This window comes from Neolamprologus brichardi, chromosome 14 (assembly GCF_056152115.1).
Source record: "Neolamprologus brichardi isolate AB-2024 chromosome 14, ASM5615211v1, whole genome shotgun sequence".
Classification (NCBI taxonomy): Eukaryota; Metazoa; Chordata; class Actinopteri; order Cichliformes; family Cichlidae; genus Neolamprologus; species Neolamprologus brichardi.
The window spans coordinates 31,990,766-32,015,554 of NC_142117.1; the positions used below are offsets into that span (position 1 = coordinate 31,990,766).

General features: G+C 40.7%; 1 protein-coding gene across 4 annotated transcripts in view; it reads left to right on the forward strand.

The window, feature by feature from the left end:
* Positions 1-24,789, forward strand: part of fndc3a (fibronectin type III domain containing 3A) — a 56,232-nt gene that overhangs the window by 5,073 nt on the left and 26,370 nt on the right. For 2 of the 4 annotated variants that reach the window (XM_087851130.1, XM_087851133.1), the window contains exons 2-3: positions 11,636-11,779; positions 24,673-24,748. In XM_087851130.1, the coding sequence (XP_087707256.1) occupies positions 11,669-11,779; positions 24,673-24,748 (187 nt within the window). In that variant the 5' untranslated portion in view covers positions 11,636-11,668. Of the gene's footprint in view, positions 1-11,635; positions 11,780-23,868; positions 23,990-24,672; positions 24,749-24,789 lie in introns of those variants that run through there. The other 2 variants (XM_087851132.1, XM_087851134.1) reach the window with 2 other exon arrangements.

Genomic DNA, 24,789 nt, shown 5'->3' on the forward strand with positions numbered 1-24,789 from the left:
TCTAAATATACTGATTTTCACACTCATACACACCATTCCCCCGTTTATGGACAATAGCGCTTGGACATCTCTCATGGACACTCAGATAAAACTCATGGACTTCAGTGTGGATCAGTGTTTTTGATGTCAACATGTGTTGTTTATGGGGAACTGTTTTCTATGGTGCTTGGTACAAGCCGGAAGAATTGGCTTAGTTGTTTTGTGCACCCTCACTGGGTTTTTGGTTAATAGAATAGCTGCAGCAGGAGTGATTATTTAAGTTTTCCTTTTCTTTTCTTGTTAATTTTCTCTGAGGTTCGGTTAAATACATGATACCTGCAAAAGCATTTTGTGTTGTGTGTGTTTATTAATTACTGCCCATCAGCTCCTGTAGCATTCCTAGATCTTCTGATTAATAATAATAACCATAATACTTCACTGATTGATAATGACCATAATACCTCACCCAATACCTAGCCTGTATTGAGTCATTGGCGCTTCATCAGTGTTACATTTCTTGGCGAGCCAGCCAGGAGCTGATTTGGTTAGTAATTAATATATATTCAAACTCACCAATTTATTTTTCCCCATAATGGAAGTTTTTGAGACACTTGCCATTAAGATCCCAAATGCGGTTTTAATCGACGGAGTAACTGAGCACTCAGTTGATGAAGTCATACATTTCCTTGAACAGTATGGTGACATAGGCCGCAAGGTTACTATAGATTCACCAGAATCTGAATTTAATAACATGCTTGTCGCTGAGTACGCTTCGGGTTTATCTTTAACGCGTTTGTCTCAGTTGTTACCGCACACATCTATTTCAGATTCAGGTGACAAACTCCACATGGAGAGCCTATCTGAAATTTATGCATCAAAAGTTAGTGGTTCCAAGACAAATACTTACTTGGCAGACTTAAAAAGAATAGCCAAATTATCTGGGAGGGATTATGCATTAGTCCTCAGTGAGGGGATGACCCAGATACGCCGGTCCCTTGCAGAGCTCGACCCAGAGACTCTAGTGGTTGCAGAACCAGAAGATTCAAAACCTCCCGATTCAGTCTTTCCTCCTTCACTACCAGCCTCTCTTACGACAAAGTCCCCTTCTGTTGCCAGTGGTGCTGAAGTACAAGGTGGAGAGAGGCATTCTGCCTCCATTCCAGCGGCTGATCTCAACCCTCCTGAAGTACAACGCTATGTTGTGGAACACGTTGTTCGGAGTGGGGACAGCTCGCTGCATGCATTCCATCGACTGAGAGCGTTTTCTGGTAAAGTGCCCAGGCCAATTCAAGAGACAGATTATGATATATGGCGGTCAGGTGTGGAATTAGCCCTGAAAGATCCATCTATATCTGATCTGCAGCGCACCAGACTGATTCGTGACAGTCTACTGCCTCCTGCCTGTAATATGGTAAAACACCTCAGCCTTGACACACCACCAGAAGTTTATATGAAACAACTTGACTCAGCCTATGGTACTGTGCAGGATGGGGAAGAGTTATATGCCAAGTTCATGGACACCTTCCAGGACAGTGGAGAAAAGCCTTCGGCCTATTTGCAGCGGCTGCAGGTGGCATTACAGCATGCAGCAAAAAGAGGAGGTGTTTTAGAGAAAGACATGAACAACAGACTGTTGAATCAATTCTGCAGGGGATGTTGGGATAACAATTTAATATCGGAACTCCAACTTAAACAAAAGAAACACAACCCCCCCAAGTTTCCTGAACTTCTCTTACTCCTTCGAACTGAAGAGGACAGAGAGGCAGCTAAGACATTAAGGATGAAACAGCATTTGGGACCGACAAAACAGAAAGCCACCGCTAACGCCCAGTTTGCCAATACTGGGGAAGAAACTAACCTCTGTACTGCGCTAACCACTCTGACTAAACAGCTCTCACAACAGATGGCAGCTATACAACAGCAGCTTGCAGCTTTGACAGCACTGCAGTGTAATGTCAAACCACCGGTTGCTGCCTGCCCAGCTTCAGCTTCAAGGCCCTATGGGCCGAAGAAGGTTGGTAGGAATCCAAAACCTAGCGTCTCCAGCCCTAAACCAGGGTTTTGCTTCCGCTGTGGAGAAGATGGTCACATTAAGCCACAATGTGAAAATGCACCCAATTCAGCATTGGTAAGTGCTAAGCGGAAACAATTTGACAACAAACAAAAGTGGCAGAGGCAAAAGTCCCCTGCTTCTGAGGATTTAAACTAGTTCCAGTTCCTGTTGAGGGACAAACAGGAGCTGAGCTGGACCAACCTTGTCCCGCTGAGAACAAAAAGCATGCCACGTGTGCAAAAATGCAGACAAAGACAAAGATCCACACTAGATTACCACCAGGATTAGTTGGATCCAGATGTACAGCAGAAGTCAACATTGCAGGTTGCAACTGCCCGTGTCTACTGGATACTGGTTCCCAGGTTACCACAATTCCAGTTTCATTCTATAATGAGCGTCTCTCTGATCAGCCAGTCCACCCATTGAATGAACTTCTTCATGTGGAGGGGGCTGCTGGTCAGTGTGTTCCATACCTTGGGTATGTTGAAGTTGCCATGACATTTCCAAAAGACTTCCTTGGGACTGACGTCCCAGTCCAAACGCTTGCACTTGTTGTTCCTGATGTGAGACCTGATTTTCCAACCTCAGTTCTTATTGGCATGAATACACTTGAAATTCTTTATGAACAATTCTCTTCTAGTAACTGTTCATCATTCCAGCCTACCTCTTACGGGTACAGAGCAGTTCTGCAAACTCTCCAAGTGACGTGCCAACAGAATTATAATGATCATCTTGGTGTTGTGACCACCCTTAGTAAATCTCCTGTGCTAATTCCAGCTGGCTGCACAGTTGTGGTCGAGGGTTCTGCCAAGCTTCTCAGCCCAGCTAGTCAATGTGTTGTCATTCAGCACCCGGGTTCAGGCCTGCCGGGTGGTTTGTGTGTCAGTAATTGTCTAGTTCCTCTTAAAGCTGGTACACACACTCAGGTCCCAGTTGTTGTATCAAACGGAACAGAGCAAGACATCTGCATACCAGCTTTGAGTGTCATTGCAGAGCTGGGAGCCTATGACTGCATAGTCTCTGAGCACAGTGTGACAAACCCCCCAGATCGGGAGATGTTGTCAACACCCCTCCCTTTCAATTTTGGTGAGTCACCAATACCAGCAGAATGGAGAAAACGGATCACAACAAAATTGAATGCCATGTCTGAAGTTTTTTCACATCATGACTTGGATTTTGGTTGCACTAAAGAAGTGAAGCATCATATCAAGCTCCATGACAATACCCCTTTTAAACACAAAGCAAGACCTATTCATCCCCAGGACATAGAAGCTGTTCGTAAACATCTTCGAGAGCTTCTAGATGCTGGTGTTATCAGGGAGTCGGAGTCATCATTCTCATCACCAATAGTGGTTGTCAAGAAGAAAAATGGAGACATCCGACTATGTATTGACTACCGCAAACTCAACCTTCAAACGATTAAGGATGCGTATGCATTGCCCAACTTGGAGGAGTCGTTTACAGCACTCACTGGATCAAAATGGTTCTCTGTGCTTGATCTCAAATCTGGTTATTATCAGATAGAAATGGATGAAGCTGATAAAGCCAAAACCGCTTTTGTAACGCCAATTGGGTTTTGGGAGTTCAACCGAATGCCTCAAGGAGTTACTAATGCACCTTCAACGTTCCAAAGACTCATGGAGAAGTGCATGGGAGACTTGCACTTGAAAGAGGTCCTGGTGTTTTTGGATGATTTGATCATATTCTCCAACACCCTTGAGGAGCACGAAGACCGTTTGCTGAGAGTGTTGAATCGCTTGAAAGAATTTGGGTTAAAACTTTCTCCAGAAAAATGCAAATTCTTTCAGACATCCGTCAGATACTTGGGCCACATTGTTTCAGAAAATGGTGTTGAGACAGACCCAGAAAAGGTTGCCACCCTGAAATCCTGGCCAATTCCAACCAACTTGAAGACCTTGAAATCTTTTCTGGGATTCGCTGGCTACTATAGGCGTTTTATTAAGGGATATGCCATGATCGCCAAGCCACTCAACAACCTTACACGTGGGTACCCATCCACACACAAAAGCTCTAAAAATGAGACTTCTAAGAGCTCACAGTTTGATCCCAAGCAATCCTTTGGTTCCAGGTGGAGTCCTGAATGTCAGTTGGCTTTTGACACACTCATTGACAAACTTACCACTGCACCAGTTCTAGGTTTTGCTGATCCGGCACTGCCTTACATCCTCCACACAGATGCCAGCACCACCGGATTGGGTGCCGCCCTTTACCAGGAGCAAGAGGGGAGACTTAGGGTGATAGCCTATGCCAGTAGGGGTTTGTCATCCAGTGAAAGTCGTTACCCAGCTCACAAGCTTGAATTCTTGGCACTGAAGTGGAGCGTGACAGAAAAACTTCATGATTACTTGTATGGAGCAAGTTTTACAGTGGTCACGGATAACAACCCACTTACCTATATCTTGACTTCAGCAAAGTTGGATGCTACCGGCCATCGTTGGCTGGCTGCTCTTTCTACTTTCTCGTTCAAGATACAGTATCGAGCCGGCAAGCAAAATCTGGATGCAGATGCACTTTCCCGTCGGCCACGTGATGGTACTTCCTCTAGTGAAACTGCTCAAAAAGATGAGGAGCTAATTAATCAGTTTACTCAACAACATCTCTCAAGCAGCAGTAACGGTGAAATATCAGTTGAAGTCGTCGATGCGATTTGCCAAAGCTGTGTTGTCAGGACCCAAGCTGAGTATAGCTTGGTCGAATCCCTGTCCATCAACACAGCAGTGCTTCCTGAGAATTACTCAGAAGATTCCCATGGACTTCCTGTTATTTCCACCCTATCCCGTTCTGAGCTTTATGAAAAACAGAGAACTGATCCAACTCTCCGGGAGGTTATTCACCAGTTGGAGTCAGGAGAAAAAGTTCCTCTGACAGCCAGGAAAGAGCTTCCTGAAATTCCTCTTCTCCTTCGAGAACTGAATAAATTAGAGCTGATTGATGGTATTCTCCATAGGACGAGATATGAAAATGAACAACCATCATACCAACTGGTCCTTCCGACAGAACTGCGGCAAACTGTTCTCCACAGCCTCCACAATGATATGGGCCACCTGGGAGTGGAACGGACCCTTGACCTTGCCAGGACTCGGTTCTATTGGCCAAGAATGGCCATGGATGTGGAAAATAAAATAAAAACCTGTGGCCGGTGTATTCGCCGGAAAAGCTTGCCGGAGAAGGCTGCTCCTCTTGTTAACATTCGGACATCACGTCCACTTGAACTCATTTGTATGGATTTCCTCAGTCTCGAGCCCGACACCAGCAACACCAAAGACATCCTGGTACTGACAGATCATTTCACCAAATATGCCCTTGCCATTCCAACATCGAACCAAAAGGCAAAAACTGTGGCTAAATGTCTTTGGGAAAACTTCATCGTTTATTATGGAATTCCAGAAGGACTCCATACAGATCAAGGGCCAGACTTTGAGTCGAAATTGATAAAGGAGTTATGTGCCCTGTTGGGAGTCCAAAAGTGTCACACAACACCGTACCATCCAAGAGGAAACCCAGTAGAGAGGTTTAATCGCACTCTACTGGCCATGTTGGGAACTCTTGAACCCAAACAGAAATCCAAATGGAAACAGTTTGTAAAGCCACTCGTCCATGCATACAACTGTACCGAAAATGAAGTCACTGGCTACACCCCATACGAACTAATGTTTGGACGTTGTCCTCGTCTCCCCATTGACCTTGCTTTTAATCTTCCTGTACGTGAGAAAGAACATCAGACACATTCACAGTATGTACAAGACTTAAAAGCTAAGTTGAAAGAAAGTTATCTGCTATCTTCAAAGAATGCTGCGAAGAACGCTGAGAGGAACAAGACTCGATTTGACCAACGTATTATACCATCCAAGCTGGAAGTTGGAAGCAGAGTCTTGGTGCGGAACATAAGGCTGAGAGGTAAACATAAACTTGCTGACAAATGGGAACCAGATGTCTTTGTAGTGCTGAAATGTGCCAAAGATCTCCCCGTCTACACCGTAAAACCAGAATGCAAAGACGGTCCAATTCGCACATTGCACAGAGATCTCCTTCTTCCGTGTGGGTTTCTTCCTGCAACAGAATCAGGAACATCAGATGAGACTATTCCACTCACACCCCCTTTAACTCGTCAACAGCCCAAGAAACAACAGGAATCTCCTGAGTACTTTGTTGAAGAGGATGAATTGGAACCGACCTTTGTCCATCTTGCCCCGCTCCCAATGGGGTTTAGGGTGGAGAAGTCTCTCAACCCCCTACAGTCTTTTCCCAGTGGTGAGGAGGAAAAACTTCCACCAACATCTGTACCTGAAATGGAATCAGCTGGGGAAGCTCTGTTAAGATCTCAGAGGGAAGAACCATTGGAGTTTGATGCTGATGGGACATCCGAGAAAGATTTGCTTGAAATCTTACCCGAGCACGTTCTTGAAGCTGTATCTACAGACTTGTCCGATCCTGAAGTCTCTGACAGCTTAGCAGGCGAGCCTAGTCCTGTGACATTGCCAACTCTTAATAGCTCAGAGTCGGTTCTTGACCCCCCTCCGAGGCGGTCAACACGTCACAGATCGCCACCTAGGCGACTGCAGTATGCCCACTTAGGCAATCCATTGATATCAGTTGTTCAGTCTCTGTTACATAGTCTGTCAGATGCTTTAACCACCACAACCACCAATTCAAACCCTTCAGTCGTACATATTGTGTAGTGTTATTATGCGACGGGACGTGCATGTATTCAAGGGGGGAGGGTGTAACCCAGAGTAAAATCTGTTTCCTGCACTTATTCCTGCCATCGAATGCATCGCAGGTACATGACTCCAACCACATGACTTTGCTCAGCCAATCGGACGGCATGTGGGTCATAGTAAGCCTGTCCCGGCTTCCTCCTGTCAGATGCGTGGAGGCAAGCCAGGTGACAGAGCTGTTGCAGGTTTGTATTGGCAAACACTTGCTTTTTCCGTTTTAATGCTTCTTTTAACACCCACTAACTTATGCAACTTAGATGCTGGTTACTGTGAGCCAGAGCCATAGTGTTGTTGTGCACTGAACAGAACGGAATTGGTGAGTTTGAACTTTTAATTGATTGTTTGTATTGCTACCAGCTGGCGCTAATTGGTTGCTGCCGGTCCAAACAATTTGATTTTGATTTGACTGGTATTTGTTGAATAAATAGTGCTGTGAAGCTATATAGTCTGTATATAGCAGTTGAAATGTTTCAGTTGAATCCTTATTGGTTAAATATACTGTTTGTTTATTTGTGTACACAGGAACAAGAATAACTTAATGTTTTTAGCGTAATTGGCTGACATTTTTTGTATTATTCTTGTGAATTCTTATTGGCCTTGTTTATTTAATGCAGGCCAGGTGAACCCTTTTCGGGTATGAAAAAGGATGGCGAGCCAATGAGCGGCTAGGAGCAGGACTCATTCCGCAATCGAAGCTTCCACTGGTTGGGTAGGAAGCTATCAAAGACGACGCTCTGTCCCCATTTTCTAAATATACTGATTTTCACACTCATACACACCATTCCCCCGTTTATGGACAATAGCGCTTGGACATCTCTCATGGACACTCAGATAAAACTCATGGACTTCAGTGTGGATCAGTGTTTTTGATGTCAACATGTGTTGTTTATGGGGAACTGTTTTCTATGGTGCTTGGTACAAGCCGGAAGAATTGGCTTAGTTGTTTTGTGCACCCTCACTGGGTTTTTGGTTAATAGAATAGCTGCAGCAGGAGTGATTATTTAAGTTTTCCTTTTCTTTTCTTGTTAATTTTCTTTGAGGTTCGGTTAAATACATGATACCTGCAAAAGCATTTTGTGTTGTGTGTGTTTATTAATTACTGCCCATCAGCTCCTGTAGCATTCCTAGATCTTCTGATTAATAATAATAACCATAATACTTCACTGATTGATAATGACCATAATACCTCACCCAATACCTAGCCTGTATTGAGTCATTGGCGCTTCATCAGTGTTACACGTGAATTAGGATTCCTCTCTGTTCGTGTCACCTAGCACAGATTTGTTTAAATTTACTTCATTACATTGTTATTGTATGTATTCACGGTGCATGAAAATGCATAGTAAGAGGTCAACACACACACACACACACACACACACACAAGATATTCTTGATATCTGATTAAAAAGTTATTAAACGAGGAAAAAAAACTGACTAGTTGGCTAGTGTGATGTAATTAAGTACTCAGTAAACAGCCAAAATTGAGCCTTTTGAAATGGATGAGGGTCAAATATTGGCTATACAAAGATTGTGTGTATATTTAAAAGCCATTTGAAACTGTTAGTCACATTTTCCAGTAATCAAATTGACTTTTAAATGTCACTGAAATGTGTGGCATTTTGTAACATGCACCAAATTGTACAAACATCATGGCGGATTATTTGTTTGCTGAATGGCTATCATTAACAGTGCCAACATCAGCAGTCACAGACCTTAACGTCTTAGAATCAGTAAAGATGTCACTGGCATTGTACATTTAATAAAACAATAATTTCCTTAACCCAATACAATTTCTGGTACAGACTGTTAAGAACAACGTTTAAACATCACATACATAATTTATAAAGCTATTTTGGTCTTTGCACTTTAAGCACTTTGGTGTTCAGCATGTTGAACGCAGACTTGAGGAGGTGGTTATCGAACCACCAACCTTCTGTGGGGGTGTGTGTGTGTGTGTGTGTGTGTGTGTGTGTGTGTGTGTGTGTGTGTGTGTATATATATATATATATATATATATATATATATATATATATATATATATATATATATATATATATATATATATATATATATATATATATATATATATATATATATATATATATATATATATATATATATACAGTTTCAGTGTGAATCATTGAACACTCTAATCAAGAGAAATAAACAATAAAGACTCTAAAAACGTTTTAACTGCACGTCACTTTTTACTCTGCATTTAGTCTTGGGTTTATATTTGTCAAAATGCCATCCTCAACTCATGCATCAGCAAAATATCTTTCAATAGAGTTTATGTTGCTGGAAGTGAGAAACGATGGATGTATCCAGAAATAAATTAAGCTTTGCACCAAATTGCCACTCACTGTAGTTCATCTTAACGCCACTCCTTAGGACATGTCTGTGTCTTAATTTAAAAAATGCGTGTCAAGTGTTGTGATTTGACCCACTGTTTTGAGTTAGAGCTTGATTTGAAGTCCAGTTTTCCAGGACATTACATGTCCCTAAACCTCTCAGCAAAGCAAAAATGAGCTTACTGAAAACACACTGAGCCAGCATTGGCAAATTTATGCACATAGCAGGTCAAGTAATCAAGCTACCACAATAAACTTGACAAAATACTGCAAAATATTGTTTCTCCTTAGCAAACAGAAGGGAACTGTGTGTCTTTAGAGCAGTCACAGTTTTTGTCAAAAGCCCCAAAAGTCAGAATCACTGGTGCTCATGAGAGTAGGTAAGCAAGCTGTCAGTTGTGACTATCAATGAATGGTTTACATGGAGATATTAGAATATTAGAGTAATGAATATTCTTTATTTTGGACCAGACAGCCAATTCTGTCATTGCAAGGTAGTGTTGTTGTGTTTGTTTGTTTGTTTTTAAATATTTGTCATCCCAAGTCAACTGTAGATGCTAAACTTGGTTGTTTAATGTTTTTTACACTGTGGCCAACATAGGCTACGTCCACACGTACCCGGGTATTTTTGAAAACGCAGATTTTTCTATGCGTTTGCACTTTTCGTCCACACGTAAACAGTGTTTTTGGTCCGTTTTCAAAAATACCCATGTACGTGTGGACGTAGCCATAGTTTAGTCCTAGTGTACATAAAAAAAAAAAAAACCAAACAAACAAAAAAAAAAAACATGTCACTAAAAACTCCCAAAATGATCAGTGATAATCTTGTCATAATTCATAATTCAGTTAGTTTGATCTAATAATTAGGGGTGGGCGGTATAAATGATATCCGGTAGAAACTATATAAATTTGGCCAACAGTAGAGATTTTGATTATCCCGCTCTACGGCGATAGCGCATGTTGATGGTGTCATCAAGCTGCGCCTGTTTTGGTCGAAAGCATTGCAGTGGCTGCAAACAACATCATCTGCAAATCATGCCAGTCAACAGTAATAGCAAAGAGACTAAGCACTTTTGGAGTATGGGGGAAGCCAAAAACTGCGCTTCCTCCACTTCCCTACCATTGATTCATTAATGCTGAATTCTCTTGCAGCTGCTCTATTCCCATGTTGTTGCAGTATATGAATGACTAACCTCGTATTGTGGATGGATTATCTCAGTTGTTCTCCTAACTGAAGTTTGGTCCGTTTACAGCATCCTGCCATGTGATTGCATTTGTCCCTAACTCATGTTAACTTTTATCGAGTGGAAAAGTATTAGCGTCCATCCTTCAGCTTCACTGTGCTAATGTTATGCTAACATAGGTGTTTTGCTAGTGATCATGTAGGACATCATTATATACCAGCTAGTCCAACTTCAGTAACCCTACAGAAGTCACTGCAGGCTCCTGACTACGGTAGCCGTAACGCTCTGGCAATCCATCAAGCGGTGTGGCTTCATAGCTTACCAAAGTCGTACTAAAACATTTTTGACAGATTTCTGCGCGCCGTGTACTACATAAAATCGGCTTGAGGTCAGTAAGCACAACCAGAATTCATACACTGTCGATTTTTGAGAAAATTAAAGGATTTTAAGTGTGCCTTATATTGTGTAAAATACGTTATACAGAAGAAAAGAATATATCGCGATATATATCGTTACCGCACATGCTTTAAATTATTTTTATGCTTAAGGACAACAGATGGAAATTAGCCCTTGGCTATAATCTGGTATGTTTACATTCATGTAATTTTTATTTTTTTTTACATTTATGTTCATTAACATGCACTGTCCTAAATAAATAAATATAACAAATAAATAAATAAATATAACTGTGATGTTGATTTTAGGCCATATCGCCCAGCTCTACTAATAAGTCTTTAAAAGGTGACTGATGATTTGATTTGATCTAATTTATGAATGTGGGGACCCAGAAGGATCAACCCTGGTCCTTCATGCTTACTACTGTTTCTTCTGAGAAAGTTGCTATGCGTTTTCTGCAAGCTCAAAATTGTCAAGCATCATGGTAGCTTATAAAGGTACCATGATTCCTTTATAGGCATCCAAAATGCCGGTTTTGATTTCTGTGATGGAGTTGCTTTCGTGACTCGTCAAGTGATGCCGTTGACAGTGGCATGCAGTCTGTTGACATCACATCTTCCGGTCAATTCAGCTTGCCCGGAAAACCCAGCCAAGTAGGTACTAAAAAAGTACTTGTTGCCGGTTACTACCACTTAATGCAAGATCGCAAAAACCCAGTCAAGCTGAGTTGAGCCAGGACGAGTAGGTACTAGTGGAAAAGGACTAATAGTGTGTACAGACAGAGAGGAGAAAAAAAGCTGCATCCTGCAGACATTATAGGTAAATGTATTTCTCAGCACAGGCTGAATGACTCCCAAGACTTAAGATGTTGACGTCATAAACCTTTTTGGTACACTTTGTACATTTCCATTGATCACTCTGTCTTCGTTGCAGCAGTACCTCTTCAGTGGTGTGAATGAGGGAGACATGGCAGACCACACGCCACCTCTGGAGTCTGGCCAGCTTCTCAGCCCTGAACTCCCAATCCTGGCCTCACCACCACCCCCAGCCATGGTCAACGGGGAGGGCCCCCAGCAGGTACACAAATTTTTGTCCAGTATTAGTCACACTTGCTGACTTAAGTCTGTTGGGCCCAAGTTCATTTCTGACAAAACTGCCTTGGGATTACATTTGAGGAAATTTGTTCTAAATGGTGCTTCTACTTTATCTGTTGGCATTTAGGTGTTCAGGTGTAGAGCTGCTGTGAGTTTGATTTCATTTCAGGGCTAAAGGTGTTTCTTTGTGTGTGTTGGGAATATTAGCTGTTGTGTAATACTTGAGTCAGAGATATTGATGCCATTGATCGCACTACATAAATGAACTCCATCAGCGAAATTGAGAATTTTTCACTGGTGCACTCAAAGCACTTCTACGCAAGTAGTAACACTGGAGGCAGTGACAGTAAATTTTTTGACCAGCATGGCAGAGACGCACGTCTGTGGGATTTTTACAGAATATCTACAGTCCAGCAGTGACTCCTGTGTCATGCAATAATAAATCCAAAAAGTGTTTGAAACCCTTTTTCCTTTTTTTTTTTAGTAAGAAACTGTTATCAGATGAACTTAGATCTACCTCTTGTCAATTGCAATTTGTTTGAAGGCTTGTTTCAGATGCTAAACAAACTATGCTGCTATAGTTCTTACTCAGTTCAGTATTGAAACAGCCAAAATGGGTTTGCTGTGCTCACTTCATTTGCTCATTGAACAAATTTCACAGGCAACAGGTGCCACTTCTCTCTCGGTTTTGATAGTTTTGCTATATATGTACAGGAAATGGATTGGACCCCCACACCTGCCTCAATCATCTCTTGTCAGCATCAGGGTGAGATTGAGCGGTCCTGACAAGCCTCTGTGATATCCCTGTCATTTTGATGGTCACCAGTCCAATTTGTTTAAGTTTCCCCAACTTCCTGGGGGATGGCAGGGAATTCACAGTGATATCTTTTTGTCACTTCCCCAGTCTTATGCAGTTTGTCCTGATAAGACTTGCTAATATTAGCACTGCCTTACAAACATGCCTTTCTAGCCATTGCCGTCATTTTCCACAGTGGAAAAACCCTCACCTGAATCAGGCTTTGTTCAAACAGAGATCAAATTTTGCTTGTGGTGCTCAGCTATGGGTCTGTTGTCCTCAGGGAATTCAGTTACATTACCATCATCCACAAAGACCTTACCTGATTACCTGAACATGTTCTGTGTCAATGTTTAAACTGTTTAAAAATGTGAGGAAATAAAAAGCCACTTTTTCTGCCTGGTCTACATAATTACACCCCCTGCTCCTTGAAAATCACTTACATGTTACTTGCATATGAAAAACAAATACCAAAAATATGTAATTCAGCTTTGTTTTGTTTAGTTGTTTGAAAAAAATCGTACAGAGCCCTGTCAGAAGTATATAACACATTACAGTAAATGAAAATAAAATAAAACATAAATAAAATACAATAATGTAATTTTTACTCTCTGTTATAATGTTTTGTTTTTTTTTTGCTTTCCCTACCATTTTCTTTCTGTTGTCAAAATTGGACCTTGTGTGGAAGTTACTGCTGAGTAACTGCTTTATTAATAGTATATTTAAAAAAACAAACACAATAAAAAATAGATTTGGGTTGTGACAAAAACTAAATATTGAGAACACTGCTGAAAATAGGAAATGTTCCACAAGGTAACCTTTTGGATAGCATCCATTATGTATGTGTTTTTCAATGAAAGGGTGACAAAACTGGATATTATGCGGCACATTTTCAAGGTCAACCTATTCCATCTATATCTATCATTAGCAATGCTGTATGGGTACATGTTCTTGAAAATAAAAAGGCTTATTAGATACATAAGTAAGCAGTTGGGTGTGTCATGCTTGCTGTGGGTTTCCTGCTGGTGATGTTCTACTGTTCTTTTTTTTTTTTTTTTTTTTTTTTTTTTTTTTTTCCCCTTTGAAGAGCAGATAGTGGTGGTTCACACACACAGAGCACTGTGGAGCCCAGAGCACAGCAACTACATGTAATTTATTTTAACTATGATTAATATCTATTGATTATTTTCAGTCAGTCCATCGATAGTTTCAACTTTTATATCAGTGCCCTTAAACAAATTAATTTGTCTGCACACCTATCTTCAGTGTTGATTTTTTTTATGACATTATCTGATATTATCTGACCCTAATCTTTGTATTTTCATGTTATTTTTATCTTATTTTTGACCATTTGATAAACACAAATGTCAGAAACATTTGAAGTGCTATTTGTAGTCTTGATTCTTATCATTTTTGTGCTGGTGATTTTATCTTACTATAGTCTAAAATTTCTTTTGTGAGGGACCAAACATGTTTGTAAGTAAGAAAAACCCTTCTGGGGTTATTTGTTGTTGTGTTTTTTGTTTGTTTTAGTACATTGTGCAGATGACATGTGGCACAGTTTGTGGCCACCTGAAAATAATACTGGCATTTTGCAATATTTCATATAGGGGTTATCACCCATCATTGTTTGAGTGATGCTGTAAATCTAATGTGTGTAGTGTTGTGTCTGAGGAGGTGCGTAAATATCATGACAGCTGCAGAGTGAGGAGCAGGAACCACTGGAGGGGTCTGGGCCCTGACAGAATGAGGCAGGACTGAGGTGACAGTGAAGAGGATTCACAGCGATGGCTGACCCCTCTATTTCTGACCTTTTAGTTAGACAAGCTACAAGAACAGTCTTTCTTTCTTTGTTCTTGTTTTGTTGTTGTTGTTTAGTTTAGTTCCCCCCCCCCCCCCCCCCCCCCCCCCTCTCCAGTCTTGGCTTGGTATTAACGCTCAATTGGACCAATTATTCTGACTTACAGAGGAAGCTGTTGTCTGGAGGTCATTACCTGAGATGATTCTATTTAAGAGATGACTTTGGCTACAGTGTGATTCACTGCTTCTTTCCATTTAAGCTCCCTCCCCCCTTTTTTTCTGCTTTTGCCGTTTAGTTTGTAGCTAAATTGGTAACAGATGAATCAGTCTCTTTCTGTCAATGTTTAAGCCTAGCTAATGGCTTATGTACTTAGCTGTTGGCTGTGCTGATGGATATATGTTCTTTTTCTGTTCATTACTCTTTTTCATTAGACCTGCCATTTAATGTTTCTGTGCTCTTTGTGCTTATGTTCTTGTGTTTTGATGGATTTTAGGTCTGTGTTCGTAACCTAACAGATTGTAGGGAATTAGTATCAGTCCTTGGTACAGACGTCTTGCTGTGCAGTTTCTGTTAGAAAGCCTGCCAAGGAACCATCCAACCTTTTGGGAAATGTATATAATAGCTGCTTATTTCAAGACAAAGTAGCACATTTGAGAGAAGGCTTAGAAAGAACACTGAATGAAGAAATTGCTTTCACTTGTAGTCTGTGCAGATGCAGTCTTGTCAGTTTTCCATTTTTAACATGAGATGAGCTTTAAACATGAAAAGTCGACTTTGGTCAAGTGTAATACTCAGTATTAAATGGTAGATACAAAAACTGAAGCGGGGACATAGCCATGAGTCTGTGGTCTGCTTGCGGCTGTGTCTCATGCGTGGGCTACTGTTACTGTGGGATAGTGAGACCTCACTCCCAATTCAGCTGTCTCTAGTGTCGGCCTTGTATGCTATTGCCAGACACAGGAGACAGGGCCTTGAATATGTGCCTCTCATAAGTTGCCAGAGGGCTTGAGATGTTGTGACAAAAATGCAACCCACTCTGCTTGTCTCCTGGTCAGCCACTGAATCATCTGTGAAGATGAAGGTGAGCCCACTATTTGTCAACTATTGTGAGGGGGCGAACAGTGCGTGACTCAGCAGTGTTTAGGACACTTTCCTCTAAGCCACTAAGATGAACCACCATCACTGCTGCACCAGTATTCAGAAGAGACAAGAGTACTAGTTAAGCATTGGCACAGTATTTCTGAGCTGAGAAAAAATATCCAGTTATCGGTGCAGATGATTTTCCTATTTGCCGTCTGTGTATTTTGAAACCAGAACAAGGGCTGGATCAGTTTGTGAAAACGTACACTTACCAGCTAACATCCTGTAATTGACAAGCCGTTAGCCAAATGTTAAATGGTAATAAGTTAAACAGAAAAAAACGCAACACTATTGTTTCAACATCACAACCACTAAGCCATTGTTTTGTTGTGTTGTAATCTTATTTAGCCACTGCTTACCAAATGCCTTCCCTGTAAAATTTTTAAAAACTGCACCCCATTGTCAAATGTGTAGGCTATAAAAAAAGAAAATATTACTGTGACTTCATAACCCTGGATTAAGTAAAGGTTTGGCTGTGTTTTAAGAGACTACAAAGCTTTTGCAATAAACTGGCTGACAGACCTGTGGCATCATTCATCTTCCCTCTGCTACTGATGTGAAGAGACCCACTGCTTGACAGTTACTGCTGGTTGGAAGCTGACTCTTGGTTTTCACTTCACTGTCTACAAGCATTCGCCTGTGCGTCCTTTTTAAGATGCACAGGAAATCAGGCTTTGCCTTTCTGTAACTAGCATTTATTTAGGTGTGTTTTTAACAATTTGGTGTTAAGTTATATGGAGCTCATTACCTGCTGTGGCTTTAGAGGGCACAAGATGACTGCTGGCAGAGAGTTTGCAGACGTCTGCAAGTTTTTGTTCTGCTTGCTTAACAGGTTTTTGATTAATTGCTTTCCTCTAGTTCTAGATTTTCTTGTACTTATGGCAAATGGGCATTGTTGGTGAGCTTTTTTTTTCACTCTGGCCTTTGCTTTGAAGTATCTGCTGCGTGTGAAGAGCTTTGGCGCACCCTCATGCACACATGCAATGACACTTGACACACATTGCAGTGGTAACTGAAATAATTACAGCATTTTGTCAAAACATGCTTTCAAACGCAAAAGCAAATTGCATGTTGACAACTACAGTTGATAAAGGTGTGGAAGGAAGTAATAACTAGATTTGTAGAAAAAAAAAAAGCTTTTTTGTTATTATGCACTAAAATGCCATAAGTAGTTTTTGTAGCAGAGATTCTGCCCCCTTTTTGACGACACTGAATTTGGCCGTGGTGTCACGGAAATAGGTGAAGCCAATCTTAGTCAATGGCCCATTCAGAAATATGAAGACAAATCCCTTGGGTGACATAATATGATACATTGTGCTCTTTAGGTATCTTGAGACAGTATTTATTTTTATTTATTTATTTTTTTTAACAAAACAAAAAACAACCCAACAACAAAATGCATAAATATGTAGCAGGGTTTCTAAGGTAAATTTAAACTTTTAACTTTGGTTGTTTTTTTTTTTTTGTTTTTGGTAGAAGTTGTATTTTCTTTTGAATCGCAGCAAACAAATGTCATAGCAAACACTGCTTGGCAGGATGGTTGGAAGGAGGGAAATCTAGAAGAAAACATGGGCAGTGGAAAAGAATAACACATGAATTTTAATGTGGCCAAAACTGTGAAACTACCTGGGCTTTCAACTGACCAAATAGTGACCAAGCTAGAAAAATCTCAGCCAGGAAACAGACTTTGAGTCCAAGGACTGTTTTGATAGTGGAACAAAGTGCCTTCACTTTAATGAGAGATTGCTTTGGAAGCAGTACACTCAGCACAGCACTTCACAAGTGTGGGCTATGTGGTAAAGTAGCCAGATGGAAAGTGCTCCTGAGTAGGGGAAAAAAAACAAGCCAAAAGTAACAGGGCTGTGCATTACTTGCCTAGCACTAGTTTCACTGTCAAGTAGGGATGCACCGATACCGGTATTGGGTATCGACCTCGATACCACATTTTCTAAAGTACTCGTACTCGTTAAAAGTCCCCCGATACTGAGGACCGATACCACGGTCTGAGACCTGTCTATGTTTGAGCGGCATGTAAGGGGTTAATCACAGGCGCCGAATGCCCGCCCCCAGGCCCCGAGTGCCCGTCCCCAGGCCCCGGCTGCAGCTCAGAGCTGAGAGAAGGGCAGGCGAGACATATCAGCCGTGTGGAACTATTTCAAAGTCAACGAAGACGCGAAAACAAAGGCTGACTGCAAATTGTGCTCAGCGAAATTGTCCAGAGGAGGCTCCAAAGGTAGCGCATTTAACACAAGCAATTTAATCAAGCACCAAAAATCCCAACATGACAATGAGTACAAAGAGTTTACCCACGCTTATTAGCACAGAGGAGCATAGCTGATGCTATAGCAGTGGGACGGAAAATAGTTGGACATTTTAAACATTCCGCCTTAGCCTAGTCCCGCCTCGAGGACATTCAGGGACAGCTCAACCAGCCAATAAAGAGACTGCAGCAGGACGTACAGACGCGCTGGAACAGCACGTATTACATGCTTCAGTCGCTCATTGAGCAAAAGCGAGTGCTGGGGGTGTCTGAGCATGAACTCCCTGACTATCTCACCGCTCACCAATGGGCTCTTATCAAGACGACTGTTGCTACTGTGACTGTGCTAGTGAGACTTCTAAACAGAGAAACAGACGAACAAATTTCAAATTAAATTTTGTTTTTTATAATTATTTATTCTGTAATATGTTGCATACAACATGCTTTTCATTTTAAATAGATGTTCTTAATTCCAAACTAGTCCCTTGTTTGTTTGTTTTTTTGTTAAATCATAGGACTAAAGCTGTTACCTGCAAATTTAAATCATGTTTTTATTAAGTACTCGGTATCGGTATCGGCGAGTACTGAAATGCAAGTACTCGTACTCATTTCCAAAAAAGTGGTATCGGTGCATCCCTACTGTCAAGCATGGCAGTGATTTTCCTAAATATGTGATAAGAAAAGATGAGAGCCAGCTATTGAAAATCTCTCTTGACTATCATTATGCTCTTGACATCCTTTTTTATTTGTAACGATGCACTTATGTCCAAGCCATTGTTGGAATTGGTTGAAAATTGACTCCAAACTTACACTAACTGTCCTGTACGCAGCCCAATGCACACCTTTCCAGAAATGTAACTACATCTCAGAATGACGTAGTAAAGGATTTCCAGGCCCTATAAACATGGCAACTTGATTTCAACAACAAAATGTGCTATATTGTAATTGTGTTGAGCTATTATTGCTTTGCAGTAGCTTCAGTTAAAAAGACTTTTTTTTTTAAATTTATTAGCTCCAGCTGGATTGAAATGCACATAGAATCTCTGGACAGTAACAGTTGACCCAGTAGTATTTGGAGGTGGAATAAAAGAGTGATGCAAAGATGTAAAACATGTGGGATATACTGTCATTTATTTTCAGTTGATTATTATTTGTAGGGATGTCACGATACCAGAAATTTAGTACATCGTATGAAGAGAATTACATGGTTTCAGTACCAAAGAAAATGATCTTTGCACAGAATTACACTCCTTTATTTAAAAAGTCATTTCAAATCGTTGAGACTATGGCAGTCAGTAATTTAAAATGTTATCATTATATTGTGTTTACCATAGCTGGAGAGTAGCCTAATGTTACAGTTGCAAATGTTTGCAAATGTTGCAAAACAGTGATCCCAACAGTGCACCCATTTAAATAGAATGCATCATTATTTTGCTCTGATAGTACTGCTCGTATAATAGTTAAGTTGATCAGGTATAAATTGCCTTTGTCTGCATATAGAAGTCAGTGGTGAATTACTTGAATTTTTTCAGTTAGCTAATTGCTCAATTCTTATTATTGGCCAATTATTAACTTTTTAAATATGTAGAAGTCTTGAATTCATAAATTTCAAACACCAGTTATTCCCTCCACTCAATTGTGAAATATTCATATGTAATTTGAAAACAACAATAAAATAAAAAAAAAAGGTGGTCTGGTTTTTGTGCACTGTAATATAAATATATACTTGTATTTTTTTAATTGAAGTACAGATTAATATCGGTCAAAACCATTTAAAAGGTATTACTGTATATCATTTTATATACAGACTTAATGCAAAGCTCAAACACGCCGTCAGTCAGTACTGTTTGGTCAGTATTGATGTGTGTTTAGAAATACGATGAGCCATAAAGTAGAGAAATGAAAACTAATTAACTTTGTAAACAAGATGCCAGTGGAAGCTGTTGTGTAAATGAGATGTATGAATCTATATGACTGACTGTATGCTTTGGTAATGCTTTGTAGTTGCTCTAATACATATAACAGATTATCCTCTCTAAATTAATGGCACAGAGAAGAAGACGGTTATTTACAACAGCATGAAAACCTCTTTAAATGATTTTATTTTTCAGGGTTTTTTTCCCCCCCTATCCCCTTATGTAACGTTTCCAGGGTATCCTGGAGGGTGGAGAATCATTAAATTGGTTTGAATCATCATTGCACACGCAAGTGTATGCCATCAGCTGCAGGGAGACTGCGTTAGTTCCTGGCTAGTTCCGACACTGGCAGGATTTTTCCCTGTGTCATTTGGCTCCTGCTTCCTGTCCACCCAGCTGCTATCTCGCATCAACACACAGTAAACAATTAAGAGGAACAAATAGTGAGAAACCTGAACTCTGAGTCACCAACGGCAGAAAAACGTCAGAGCTAACAGCCACAAACGCACAGAACAGCCCCATTCTCCTGGGTAATAAAACACAGCAGTGGCCACCTGTGTGACAGCGTGTGCGTACTGATCCTCAATCTCTTTGCATAGGGCTCATACTTGGATGCAGATCTTTATAGCAGTGAGAACAAGATATACTGCTTAACCTTTGGACACACTGGTTGTATAAATTTGTGGCAGCTTAACTGAATTGTGTTGTTCCCTGTTGTGAATGTAACTGGGAAACCATTGCACACTACAGTGCTTAGTCATCTGTGTGAAAAGTAACCTTTGCAGCATCCTAGCACTTCTTCAGAGTCTGTCTACTTACACATAAAGTCATCACGCTGTTGGTCTTTACTGCATCTGGACATTTAATACAGACAGCCAGCTTGGGTTGGAGATGGGCACAGAGGTTTTTGGAGCCAAGCAGTGACGTTGTGGATCTTTCTGCTTTGTTTTTTAAAAATAACTTTCTCCTTTGTTGTTCTGCCATTGTCTGTGGTAGCACCTAGGCTGTGCTCAAATTATTAATTAATTCACTTGCACACTCATTCAATCCCTATATAGTGTTGGCTGTATTGTAGGCTCACTAGGACATAACTGGAGACAATTGTTTATACATTTCAGACACTACATGTATGTACTGCTGCTGAGATTGTAGACCATGCGCACCTCAAACTTGCAACTAGAAAAGTAAAGTATGATTGTAACTGCGCTATTATATAATAATAATAATAATGATACACACATTAATTATGAATGAAAATTACCATTTCAAGTTGCAAATTGCAAATATTTCATAAGTAATCTACTTAAGTATGTATCACAAATGTATGTACAGTTTAGACTGAGCATTTAAAGTCTTGAATATGGCTCTCCTGTTTAAATCTGGCGGAGCAGGGGATGAGCCACTACATGGCTGAGGCTATTCTCAATGGATGGGTAATATTTACAGTTGTATTTTTGAATGGCAAGACAAAGTTTCTGAATTCCCTGCTTATTTACTGAGTAGTACATTATATGGTCAGGCAGATATAGTCCTGCAAAAGCTTCCAAATTTGGCACGCTGATTGGAGCTAAATCGGGATCTTACAGACTTGGACACCCGTAAATGATCAGAACATAAGGTATTGTGTTGTTATTGCTCGGATTTGGGCATCTTCACAGCATTCTTGCGCCATATTTTATTTTCATTCAAGATCCCATTTTGAAAAAGCGTCACTGGACCTCTGGTTAACTGCTGAACTGCTTGAACCTGTCATTGCTGTTTGCAGCTATATTTGACAGTAGGATTTTAAGTTAAGCTTTACATCTGAGCTTCCTGGGGATGTAAGAGCTATGTTTGTGCATGACACGTGGCACTATCAAAAGAGGAACTTGTCTTATCTGAAAGTGATTTATCTTTTATGGTGTCCTCTCTCTCTCTCTCTCTCTCTCTCTCTCTCCCCCCCCCCCCCCCCCCCCCCCCCCCCCAATTCTGCAAAGTCAGTTTATGCATTAAAAATGTTAGATGTAGTTATTCTCAAACTAGTAGGTTTTTTTTTCTGCTCCTTGTATATGTGACAGGTTCTAAGGTCTCAAAACAAACGCACCAAATCCATTTGCTTGTTTCACTAATGGCAAGATGATGTTTTCAGTTTTGTTTTATTTTGTTTTAAATTCAGAGGATGATGAAGGATAGATAATTACAGATGAATAAATAGATTTTGCCTTTTTGCACTGTAGTCACTCTCCACTTAGTAAGCAGCTGTCCATAATTATTTTGTGTGGACACACAATAATGTCTACAAATTGCATGGTTGAATGACTGCAATATTTTGGATTAATTTTTTTTTAAAAAGGCAAGTGAAATCAAGCTAAAGGTTCACTATTCAAATTTCACTTTGTGCTTTAGTCCATAACTGCCTGCAGGAAAATTATTTCCTGCAGGCATAATTCAAAGAGTGTCAGCCTAATGATTATATCCATTTCTTTTTAGTGTGTGTGAACTGCATAAACTAAAGTTTACCTTTTGTTTCTCTGAAGTGTTTTTTTTATTTTATTTTAATGTTTTACAGTCAGATTGTGTGATTTTTGTTTTGTGGAAGAGTTTGTTGTACTCTTTGTCCAGCAGTGTCAGTGACGCAGAATATCGGGTAACTTGACATACGCTGATCAAGTGATCAGCACTGTCGCTTTAAGGAACGATCCATTTGGAGTAAATGAGGACAGATGTTAGTAAAGCACTGAGTACTTGCAAGCTGTGTGCGTTGTGTCACTATACAAATAATCTTTCGGTTTTGTTTCATTTTTGCTGCTTTCTGATCTTTAAAGACAGCACAAATGACACGAGGCTGGAATTGTCACAAATGCAGGAGCTCTGCAGTTGAACTCCTACCACCTCATCTCCGCTCAAATTGATCGGAGTATTAAGAGGATGTTGCTCTGTGAATGGGAGAGAGAGACAGGGAGAGTATGAGGGGGAGGGAGAGAAGGGAGGGCGAGGGAAAGGGACTGTAGCGTAGTCGTATATGTCAGCCTCAGAAGCTGCGTGGGTCGCTCAGCTCCCTCACGCCATTGTTGTTGTTGTTGTGAAAAAGAGAGAACAAAGGACTCCCCATGCTGTGGACCCCTTATACCTTTGCCGGCTCAGCTGTGCCATGATCACACCCTGATGGAATGCTCTTGAAATTAACCATATTAAGGAGCACAGCAGGCGTTAACTGAGCTGGCACGCAGTCAGTCACAGAGTCAAGAAGGGAACTGGAGAGGGAACTGAGGCATCATCTAAAGTCCTCCTTATTTTTGCTCCTGATTTCTTGGGCTCATCTGCCTCCTTTTCCGGAGAGTGGCTACTGCTGATAACGTTTCAATCCCTTCTGTGAAGGTTTGGCGTGGACATCGCTGTGGCTTATTTGTTGAAGGGGTTGCTGTGGATACTGACGGTAGGGAGGCTGCACTAGAGCCAGAGGCGAAAGTGAACAAGCCGCCTGCTGCAGAGAGAGACGCTGTTTGAGCAGATGCGGCTGAACCACGCTAAGCAAGCATGAGATTTATGAACTACTTTGTGTAAATGCTACGTCCAGCGCAAGAGACCGATCTCCATATTACTGCACTCCTCGCATCTTGTCAGTTTCTTCCTGGACTTTATGCAGGAGTTCATGGAAGTGGAGGATGTTAAAAGAAAACATCCTAGCCAGATGTGTTAGCATCGCAGGTCATGTGATTTCTCATGAGGGTTGGGTGAAATGGTGGAGGGTCTGATAGACCCTGGAGCATCTTTTCCTTTCTGTGACTGCGTGAACAGAGACGCTTGAATGAGAAAAAGCAATGCGGGCAACAGTAAGTAGCAGTCAAATCTTTCGCAAGCAAAATTTCCTTTGTTTGATTTTTATTGGCTGGCAGTGAATGTCACAGTATTGATTACAACAGTAATTTCCAGTGTAAAATTAAATGGGGGAGGCAATATCCTACAAAGCATGTTTGCTTCAAATCAAAGAGAGTGTAAAACAAACATACACATGCAGCCGTCTCTGAAGTAGCGAGACTTTGATTCACTTAGACCTCCCTTGCCCCTCCCACCACCTCCATCATCTACGCTTGCTGCTGACGCTGCTTGTGTGGGTTTGTATGGACATATGAGGCTCTGTGTGGCAGGCAAAGGGCTCTTTCCTCTCCCTGCTGAGCACATGAATGGGAGCAGTGTCAGAGATGGAGGTGCTGATGATTTCAGTGCTTGAAGAGAACCATAGTCAAAGGCCTTTGCTAGAGGAGTGTAGATTCTATGACAGCGACTTCCACAAGAGTGAGGTAACTAGCTCCCACACATAGTGCCAGGCAACAAAAGCCTAGTTGCGCATGTTTCAGACTTTAAAAAGACAAGTTAACGGAATAATCAGTTTGTGATCTTGATATCTTCATTTTCTAACCTAAGCTAACCTGTTATTTAATTGAAAGGAGAAAAATGATTGTTATAAACTTACAATAATACTTTGGATGCAGCTCTTAAAAGAAAAGTTGTATTGTCAGAGACCTGGAAGGTGATTGGAAATGTCTTTGCAGACCAAAATGTGCTTTTTAGTTTGTGCTTTCTTGGTTGTTTTTTGCTTTTTTTTCTGGTCTTTTGTAAATGACATAAGCAGTGTGACTCATTGTAGGCTACGTAGCTGTGTCTTTTCTTAATCAACAAATTTGTCTTTCCTGTACATTAGATTTAGCTGTGGCGAGAAACTGTTTTCTAGCAAATTCTATTTTATATTATCATATTGATGTTTGTATTTTAATGTTTTTTCTTTTTTCTTTTTTACTATTATGTGGTTTTTTACCTTTTTGACTTTCCTGAATTATACCTTCTTTAGGGTATGAGACGGTTAAATTATTTTAAAGTTATTCATTAAGCATGGCACTTTTGTAGGTCATTCAGTATGCCTTCACTGAAATGAGAGTTTGAAACTCATGTTTTTCTGTTTGTCATCTTGTTTGCTTTCTCACAGGTAATCCTGGTGCAAGTAAACCCAGGTGAGGCCTTTACTATTCGACGAGAGGATGGTCAGTTTCAGTGTATCACAGGTAAGAAGAAGCGTTGATCTTTTTAGTCTTAATTTTTATCT